Below are 10,633 nucleotides of genomic sequence, written 5' to 3'. Positions count from 1 at the left end.
AATGCGCCAGAAGGAGAAATAACCCTGACTATCTCTGCATGTGTGTGCAATGCATAGCTTAGCACAGCATATCTGTGTATACAGACCAAGCTATGCCTCTGTGCGTTCACACTCGGAGTAATGCGCTATGTTGCAAGGATTGTTTGTGCAAATTCATATCTGTGTATTTGTGCTGTTCTGAATATCTGTGTTTGAGTGCAAACCAATGCAAATCTCTTCCCAATTAAACAAGTCCATATTAAGAGGCCCTTTATAAAATCACAGCAAACCGCCAATAAAATGATTTCATCTTGTCTACCGTAAGTATTCGGGTGTCCTGGCAGTTTTACATGGGGCGGCTTGGTGACCTTTACTACAGTATGTCCCTTCAAGCAGCAGATCGACCCCAGCCCTAATACACCAGGGACCCAGGCAAATGTCTGGCACCGTTTTCCTTTTTATCTGCTGAAATTCATCAAGCCAGGAAGATTTTGTTTGCAAACTGAGCCCCAGAGTGAAAAATCAGAGGTGACAAAGGTGCCTTTAATTGACTTTTATTAAATGTCACCTCTAGCCCATGCACAGTGGTATAGAGCAGCCCTTTTATGCCCATACTGTATCGCAAGCCTTTATATTCGGAATGGATAGTGTTCTGTAGGAGCAGCGCTGTGAAGTCCGAGTTTGCAATTAAACGGGTGGATAGATGCCACACACTCATTTCTTGTTTGGCTTATTTTAGCTCCAGCCCATGTCTTTTCCACACATTTCCATTTGCCCCCTTTCTCTTAAAGAGACCCTGCTGTACCTCTTTTTAATAGCTAACCCCTTCACTGCCAGGGGGTCCTATCACACTGCATTGCCACCGCCTCTGTTGGAGAAGGGGTTACGCCACACATCTTTAAAACAGATAGATTGTTAATGCAACTTTGTAACTAGCTATTAAAGTGATTCCTTCTCTGTTTTTTTGGGGGGAGGGGGCAAGCATAATTAGCAGTCTATGAAATGCCTATTATATGACTGCCGGTCTCACTACCAGATCTGATCTGAATGCAGTTTGTGTGGTTTAATGTCCTGTGTAATTCCCAAAGACACTTTTGTAAGAAACTGCTGCTGTTCGGAGTCCTGCCTGAGTTAGGGACACGACGCGTGCGAAATATTACATCCAAGAGTTGTAGTAGGCGCAGCAGTAACACACACTAAGGCGCTTGGAGCCATAATTACTCATATGCTTCCAGCATCCAGAACTTCAACCCTTTGGGTTCTTTCTTACGGTTGCTTGGTAACTGGCAGTATAAACCTTTCCCAAAGTCACTCGGTCACTCTGTGTGTCACGGAGTAACTGTGTTTCTGCAGAAGAATATAAACATGGAAGGTTAATGCGCAGCAGGAAATCGGACAGCACGCAGATTGTCCGCCCTATTTTCTGCCCGCGAGATCTGTAGCTCAATGTCCTCTCCCAGCAGAGGGATTAACATGGAGGTGGCAGATTATTTAATATATATTTTTTCTCTTCTCATCTTGACCCTTTCTATGTTTCTCTTTCCTTTCGCTTTTTATTTTTCTCTGCATTTACATTTCTCTTTTGCTCTGTCCTTTCTCACCCACATATTTGCATCTTTTCCCTCTTCCCCTATTCCTTTTCCCTTCTGTTATTTTGACCCCTCGCTGATTTGTCCTTCCACTTCCCCCCCCTCTTTCTCCTTTCACCCTTCTATTCCTCCTTCCATTTCTCCCCTTCCTCGTTTGTCCTGTCTCTGCTTCTCTTCTCTTTTCTTCTTCCCTTCCTCCATCTCCTATTCTTTCTTTCACTGCTCCCCCCTTCCCATTTTTACACCTCTCCTGCTCCCCCCTCTATTCTCTCCCTGCCTCCTGCAGATCTGGTGGGCAGCTCTCCCACACCGCCACACTGACCGTCAACACCAACCCCAACATCTGCATCAAGAAGGAGCCGCCGTCTCCCAACCGAGAACGTAGCACGGGCACACCTCTCACCTCCTACCCTCACCAGAGCCGGCACGACGCCACCGGCCGCTCTCCCGTCGACAGCCTCAGCAGCAACGCCAGCTCCTTCGAGGGCAACGAGCGGGAGGATGCACGAGCTGACTACACCTCGTCCCTCGGGCTCCTGAGACCCTCTGGCAATGCGGAGGGCGAGAACCAGTCCGTAAAGCGCATGCGGCTCGACGCCTGGGTAACATAACCACCCTCTGCTCCGGGCCACTTTATTCTTTCGCTCGCATCGCAGAAGGGGCGGGCTAAAGGGTGGGGCAGCAGGGGAGGGAGTGGGTAAGGGGTAGTCGCCAGTGGGGTCTAATGCTGTAGGGTGGGAGTCTATCATAAACTGCCTGAGACATAGCTTTAGTATTTCGTAGGCATTCTTCCTAGTCCAGTGCATCAGGCAATGTCTGCAGGACGCACGGCACTCCATGGCTGCAATATAAACCTCTGAGTACGGCTGCACATCCCCAGCCCTCGAAAAGTATCCGCTGCTACCTTGTTGGAGTCCTGTAACCACAGCTGCTAACCCCCCCCTCTCCCCGCACGCTGACATCACTATCCCTCGTCACACTGCCTTGCCCCGTTTTGCTCCAAACGCCAACCTTGTCCTATGGGCCAGTGCGCTGAGGCAGCTTTAAACTCCGCAAGTGGGAGCTTCACGAGTAAAGTTGGAGACCCAGTATCATTATGGTGTGTAGCATGTTGATTTGCAGGGAATGTGTCAAAGGCTGCTCCAGCGGTTTGAGCAAGGAGGAATACATTGCGGGCCCCTACTACAGAAACACTGTTAGGTAGCTTGCAAAGCCCTCTTATTAACAGAGAACGTCAATAGCTGTTCTAAATAACACCTTGAAAAGCCTCTCTACCTGCACCCATTGTAACCACATCAGATGATGATGCTGTCCTACCTACATATGACCTTATGCAGCATAGTGAGAATGCATAATGCAGTCACTTCCATTCATGATAGTGGAAGGTAATTCGGGCTTTACCCTGCATTGAATAGGGGTCTCACAAAGAGGTTTTACCTTAAGCATACTGCCTGCTGCTGAACTCCGCTGCATTGGTACCCAGTCTATGCAAAAAGTAGCAACTGAGAACTTAAGTGTTCCCCTCCCATTGTCCATCCCAGGCAGAGCTTGGCTAGCAATTCCTACTGGCCGAATGTATCCTCACATTGGAAATAAAAAGGGAAGCCACCATCCCAATTCATAACTCCAACAGGCGTAACCAGATGAGCATACATCTTTCATTCACAGTGCATATCAGATCTATGTGACTTCTTATTCATCCAAGCTTCCCCTGTTGGCCATGGAGTTCTATGTAATGGAGACATTGCCTTTTTATAAAACAAAAACAAGAAATATATATAATATATACATATATATATTTATTCTTTTAAATGCGGTATTTTTATTTTGGGGGGGGGGGGGGGGGGGAAGCGCATGGTATGGTTTCACTTACCGAAAAAATGAACCTTTGGTTATATAGGATGGGAGAACAATGTACGTAACATGGCAATTACACCATCACAGCAATCCAAAGTGAGCAAAATACTCTCTTCTAAAGAAAATAATGTCTCCGTTACATTTTGGTAAGTGAAATCATAAGGAACTCCCTGAGTTTTAAACTCCATTATTTCCAAAAGGAAGTGGCGATATCTGCATTCTCCTTTAGAAGTGAAAGGTTTATAATAAGGGTATTGTAGCGTTTGCCTGCTGTCCATCTCTATCCTTAGCAGCCTGTCGAATGCCATATACGCATCACGCAAAGAGGTTGGCTGGGACCCCAAGCTTTAGAATGGCCCTGCCCGATGTTTTGCTGCCATTTTAATAAGTATGTTTGAATACAGCCAAGATAATCTGTATTATTGGAGTTTTGTTAAACCTAGAGTGATATGCAAGATAATACTGTGTGTGATTCTAAGAGCCTCCCCGTGTGCTTATAAGAAGACCTAGACTGGATGAACCCCCAAATTGGACCCACAGTTACATGTATCAGGGTCTTTCCTTGATAGACACACTGGGGGGTTATCCTCTAAATAACTATTAACAGTAATTCATGTAAATGGCTATTCACCACTGCTAGCAGCTGTCATGGTTTAGTGAACAAACCCCTATGTGTGTTTTTTAAGATGAATATTACGATTAGTTTAACCCATGAATGTGGCGAAAGTGAAACAGTAAACAACTGTTTGTACGCACAGTTTAGATGGCCAGTCTCTTATCGTCCTGGCAGCTGATGAAACCAATCAGTGTCTCGCCAGAAGAGGTTTTGGTGGTGAATTGGCAGTGTATCCAAACGTGTGAATATGGCACACACCACAGCTACCCTGATCTACAATGTTAGCACTAGCCCCGGGACTGGCAGGTCTGATAAAGCCACACAGTGCACAAAGCCGTGAGCCCACATGGACTGGTCATGAGTTTGCCGGAAACACAATGCCAAGTTCCAAGCACACCCTACAGGGGGTTGGCAAGAAGGGCGTTAACCCCTTCTTTGATTGAGGTTACACGCCCCATTGTGCAACGAAGGGGTTAATCATTTATAATATAGTCTCCAAGCCCTACATGGACTGATTCATTCCAGGAAGGGAGCCATTGAAGTGGTAGCAAACACCCCTCCCCCCCCCAAAAAAAAATATGTTAACAAATGGCCACCCAACCTGGTAAAAAGGATTCAGTGGGAATCGAACTCTGGCACGGCTGGCTGTTAATGGATAAAATGGACTTTAGAATAAATTCACGGGGTTTGGCAATGACATTGGTTCACTGGTCTGGGGGGACCATTTGTTTTTGATTCTTTTCTCACAGACATGTATATGAAACTCATGCTGATTTTCAAAGACAAGAAGAAAAAAAAATGACAATCTTAAAAAAAACAAAAAAACACACAAAAAAACTCCCCACACCTTGTTTTTATCTGTATAAATATTTGTTTCTGATTTTTAATATTATTTCTCGTGCCCATTTGTGCTGTTGACAGTTACATTGTGTATATTTTTTTTTATATTCGTAAATTTGCGTTCTGTAGAATAGTTTATTCTTGTTTTATTTGTTTCCTTCTCTCCAAACCCACCTCCCCCCCCACGCCCCCTCCCCGTCCTCATTTTATTAATGGGGTTTGTGGCAAAAACTTGCACGACGTGAAACAAACAAAACAAAAAAATAACCAAGTTAAATGCTGCAGTTTTTAGAAGAGTGGAGAAACATGTTTAAAAAAAAAAAAAAAAAGGAGCATATTTATTCTCAAAAAGGCTAAAAAGGTGTAAAATGCATGAAGTAATATTTACAAAAAACACCAAAAAATAAAAAAAATGACAAAAAGATGTAACCTCAACAAAAGTGTAGCGTTTAAAATTTAAACAACAAAAAAAAAATAGCTAATATATTGTGTTTGGCTGGTTCGCTTTTGTTTATTTTTTTTGGTTTTTACTGTTCTTTTTTTTCCATTCGTTTTTTTTTTTTTTTTGGAAAATGAATACAATTGTGTATATTTTCATATAAGAAGTATGCACTGATATGTTTAAAAATGATATATTGCTTTTTAAAAGTGTGGTTACTTACCAAAGTCTCCGTCTATGCTTTTCCCTTCTTGAAATGTTAACGGTATCCTGACCATTGGGGCTGCCGGGTTTATTACGACTTCTCCACAAGCACCGCATCTTTCTCCATCATTCATCCCACTGCCATTGAGGTGCCTGAATGTAGGAGCCACGCATGCAAGCAAGCCGGGGGGGGAGGTCTTGCCGTCTACTTAGCGGGGCACCTGAAGCCTTAGGTCACTGGTCCTGGCTAAAACTGACCATTGGGCACCAACATTGCCTCGCTGCCATTTCTACAGGGTTATAAATCGAGCCTGCTTCTCCTACCCCAATCCCCTATGTTGTGCAGCTGGGGAAGATCTTGTGTCCGATGGTTTGAACGAGCAAGTGGTAGGCTGCTACCCAGCATATTGAATGAAATAAGGGCACAGCTGATGCAAAAGTCGGCACCAGGCTTGTCGCAGTATGCAGTTAAACGTAACAGGCGGCATTATTTTGGTAAATCCGGCGTAGTTTGTTTTGATCACCAGTTTTTTTGCAGGGAAATGCTGCAAAGAGAAATTTTGGGGGGTTTATGCCGGAAGGAAGTATGATACACCCAGATTTCAAAGTTGCCAACAGAGTGGGTACTGGCTAATGCAGGGGTTCCCAACTTCAGTCCTCAAGATGCCCCACCAGGTCAGCTTTTCAGGAGATCCCTGCTTCAGCACACTGAGCCACTGATTGAGCCACCTGTGCTGAAGCAGGCATATCCTGAAAACCTAAGCTGGTGTGGGAGTCTTGAGGATTGGTGTTGAGAACCCCATGGCTAATATTTTCCAGCAAGCAAACTGGGGTTTTAAGTAGTGCAAGCTGGTATGAGAAGCCCCAAGTTTAACAAGGAGAACCCCCAGCTAAAAGCACAAACGTTTCCTTTGATAACTCGGGTACTATTTCTGTAGCCAGTTGAGAAACTTCAGTAAATAACCCCAGATGCCTTGTGATCACTTAACCATTCAGCATACTGTAGGTTTCTCCAGCCCTAGAAAGGAGGAGAGTAAATATATAAAAGGTTTCCCATGAATAAATACAGGTATCCCAGTGAGATGTTCATGAGACAACCATGGATAGATGACTTATTAACCTGTCGGCTGCCAGATGAGACTGCAGGCCCTTCTACCAGTGACAGGGTTAAAAGCAGAACATGGGATAAAGTGGAGATATACATTCCTTCCAAAGTGGAAAATGTATTTAGAGTAATTGATGCCAAAAACTCCTTAACGCTTTACATGTGATTTCCATGATATCCATCTTTGATCTAGCTCTGCCTTTACCACTGTGGAGGATTCCATGGAACGCCCAACCCCAGAACCTCCATCACCCTGCACAGGAAGCAAAGGCAGTGCCACTATATGGCAGAATTTGCTGAAATATCAGGGTGTCCCCATTCCATTTTGATTGAGAGAGGTAAGAAAACAAAGATTTTAGAAGACGAACATGCCACGCTAAAAAGCGAAATAAATAACATTGAATAAAATAAATGACGTTGGGCATCATTTGGATGTTTTTGCACCAGTTTCGTAGCTGGGAGAATTTAATTAAAAAAACAAAAAAAAACCTTTATGCACAGTGCAGGGCAGGTGTCAAATGGGGCATTTTCGATGGTAGACACTCAGATAGGGCTCTGTTTCCTTCAACCGTTCCTGAGCGTAGCCACATTCATGAATTTGAGTTTGACCTGTAAAGTGTGTTGACCTTTTGTTACAGTGAATGAGCTATTACAATGCTAGGGAGTTCTCCAGTAAAAAAATTGGGTTTGTTAAAGCTCTGAAGTGGTTGAGTTTGGGTTCTTCTAAAAAATAATGGCTTGCGTTAAAAAATATAAAAGTCTGCCAAACTAGATGGGGCTGTACAAGTTGCAGTAGCAGCAAACCCACTCTCTGCCCAAATGCTCCTGCAGGCTCTTTTCTAAGCCGCAAGGTTTTTACCTCATCCAGAACACCTTTAGAACTCATATGCCTCACTGTCATATACATGCAGAAATTCATTGGCACTTACATTTGTTAACCCAACAATGCATTGACATGCTGACCCCTCACACAGCACATGGGTCAAAGTGTTTCAGATGTCCTTGGGTGCTGGCATTTCTGAGATAACCTCTCCTGCAACTCTCTTAACAGTGTGGTAACCCTGAAAGGTGACAGGTTTACCCAGTTAACCCCTTCACTGCGAAGGCAGTGGGGTTCAGTTGCCGCCAGCTTTGAAGGAGTTAAGTGCCTTCCAGAGACCATTGTTGTATAAGTAAAACCAATTTCAGAGTATCTAAATTAAGTTGACAGTTGTCCTTGTACTTAAAATACCCCCAAAAAAACACTTTTGGTTAGTGCACTGAAGAGCCTCCAACATAGAGTGGTTTCAGCGTTGTCTTTCCTTCGGAAATGCTTTCTTCCAATGATTTCTTACTAGAGGATCACGAAGAGCTTGGGAGTACACCATAGCTACCAGTGCCCATCTCCGAATCCATTTCGAAAAGCCACCTATGACACATTAAAGTTCACTTACCATATTTATCTCATAGCATTCTGAAGGCACCATAACCACTGCGTGGTCAAAGGGAGCTGCAACATGTTGCAGGCCCCTCTGGCCTTGAAAGGTCAACCCAAGAACCAATGGTCAGGGGACATCATTTCTGGTTTTCGGATGAACCATAAAAACCAAACTGGTTACGGTTCAGAGAGAAAAAGGTCCCCTTGATTCCATCCAATTTTCTTATCTGTGTGTGTGTGTGTGTGTGTGTGTGCGCGTGTGGGCGTGTGTGCACCACTATCATTTTCTACATGTGCAAATGTTTGGCAACAGGCTGTGTGTCACCTTCTAGGGCACAGTTTCCAAGGAATTGCATGCTACCTACCTGTCTACAATTGGCATACATGGGCTAAATCACCAAAGTCTCTCCTCCAATACCTCCTTGTCCTCACTACACTGACCTTCTCTGTGGACTTTGACTTTTCCTTGTTCGTGTTGGCCCTGGAAAGTTCTATTGCATCAGAATGAAAGTTCTTCCTAGATGCTATTTGCTCATGAGCTTAATTGGGGACCTTGACAAGATAACTCTGAAGAAGACCCTCAGAAGCTCTTCTGCATAGGACATCCAGGAAGGACTTTCATGTTGGATCAATTCAAGGAACCACTACTGAGATTAAATGTTCCCATTATAATGCTTTCCACCTTTCCACCTCTCTCTTATGTCTGCAAACATCTTCGGTTTCTAAAGGGGCTTTCTCTTGCCTTTATTTCATTAGATCCAACATGTCCTTGAAATCTCTCTTTGCCATCCTTGGTCACTCTCATATTCTTCACTTGTAGTAAGACCTGACTAATTGTACATAGCAAGTTTGGACATGTTAGCAATGGTTACAGTACAGGGAACTGTTTTTTTTGTTGTATTGATATGAAATGAAATTATATTTTTGTCAGAGTATATTGTAATAATACTGACTTTGAACATGACGGTAACTGTACAGCTTCTTCTTGTTTTACCTGTGTTGATTCCCCCTGCCCTCCCTTTCCCCAATTTCCCTCATTTTTACCCCCCACATTTTATAGATGCGTAGGTGCAGGAGGCACAGGTTATAGCAATTCTATGACCAATGTAAAAAAAAAAAAAAACAATAAGCAATAGTTAAGGATAGAGCAGTGACAATGTATAGTATTGAGCCAACATGCGTTTCTTGTAAATATTTGCTATGGTCCACTATATTGATTATTTTGGTATACAGAGTTTTAGTGGTTGTATTGGTTATGGAGAACTATAAATTATTAGCTCAACTATTTAAAGGTGTAATCCTCCCTGACCAAGGACTTTCCCTAATTATTTTGATAAAGGAGACCACCGTGAAACCTGACCGGGGGGGTCTAGTCTATTTTATTAGGGTCAAGGTTGACCATTTTTCTTCTACAGGCCTCTCAAAAACAAAAAACAAAAGTGGTGACCTGGGTGTAACAAGATGGCTGCCGCAGATACGGCTGCTTCCAGGTTTCATCGGGCTATGCAGGAAGTGTTTTTTAAAGGAGGATACTTTGAAACTGGCTGGTCTTTTAAAAATAAAAATCTAATGATGTATTTAGAAACATGAACTTGGGGGGGGGGGGGGGGGGGGCTTTCTTTTTTTAAATCCGTTCCCTGTTCTCTGGCAGCCACAGGGTTTAAGAACAATGCCTATTGGTTAAAGGAAAGTTCATGTCTGTTTGCTGTCAGGAATTCACCCTTTGCAAATGCGTTCCCTACAAGCAGTTTATATTACGCAATATCTCGCTGTTCCTGTTATACCCTCAGTAGTGCTCTCCTCACTAATGGTTTGGCAATAAACGTAGCTTTGCCCGTATTTCACCCGTAGCCGTGTTAAGCAGACGTATTAAGCAGACGTGCTTTGCACAGCGTCCAGAACATGCACACAAAGTTCTGTTTCTAATCTGCCTCTTGTTTTAGACACAGTAGAGAAGATGGTTATTTATCTGAGCTGTCGTTTCCCACGAGGCGCAGATCGAAAGGAATGGTTTTAGCACTGCTCTAAAAGTTGCATAACCGCGTATGAGATCCCCTTGAGTTTTTCTGCCCTGTGTTGTACGGGGATGGTGGTCTGATTGGTTCGCTCTCTGCTTGTGGAACAATGTTGCAACAGAGGTAACCGTTACTCATCCCGCTAAGAGCCATGTAATGTGAAGGCAGCTAATTGTATGATCACTTCCTGGCAGACTTCACTTTAATAAGTTTATACTGTATGCAAATCCCAACATGAATGAGCTTTCCAACTAAATCCTATGTATGTCCCTTTCAGAATAGTTGTTGAGAAATGTGTTAATATCTGATATCTGGGCGTCAACTGGTTTAGTTATAGAAATCTGGTAAGGATACATCTTTTGATGACATGTTGGTCCCTTAGAACAGTGGTGCTCAAAACCCCCCAACAGGTAAGGTTTTCAGGATATCCCAGCTCCAGCACAGGTGACTCAATCAGTGGTTCAGTCCTTGACTAAGCCATTGATTGAGCCACCTGTGCTGGAGCTCAGATATACTGAAAACCTCACCTGTTGAGGGTGTCTTGAGGACTGGAGTTGAGCACCACTGCCTTA

At 43.6% G+C, this 10,633-nt stretch overlaps 1 protein-coding gene across 7 annotated transcripts in view; it reads left to right on the top strand.

The window, feature by feature from the left end:
• Nucleotides 1–9,203, top strand: part of MEF2D (myocyte enhancer factor 2D) — a 145,202-nt gene extending 135,999 nt beyond the window's left edge. For all 7 annotated transcript variants that reach the window (XM_075607697.1, XM_075607694.1, XM_075607699.1 and 4 more), the window contains one exon: nt 1,855–9,203. In XM_075607697.1, the coding sequence (XP_075463812.1) occupies nt 1,855–2,179 (325 nt within the window). In that variant the 3' untranslated portion in view covers nt 2,180–9,203. The remainder of the gene's footprint in view (nt 1–1,854) is intronic.
• The last annotated feature ends 1,430 nt before the right edge of the window (nt 9,204–10,633 follow it).

This window comes from Ascaphus truei, chromosome 7, assembly GCF_040206685.1.
Source record: "Ascaphus truei isolate aAscTru1 chromosome 7, aAscTru1.hap1, whole genome shotgun sequence".
Classification (NCBI taxonomy): domain Eukaryota; kingdom Metazoa; phylum Chordata; class Amphibia; order Anura; family Ascaphidae; genus Ascaphus; species Ascaphus truei.
Note: the sequence above shows the minus strand (reverse complement) of the source record. Positions and strands in the feature narration are given on the sequence as shown.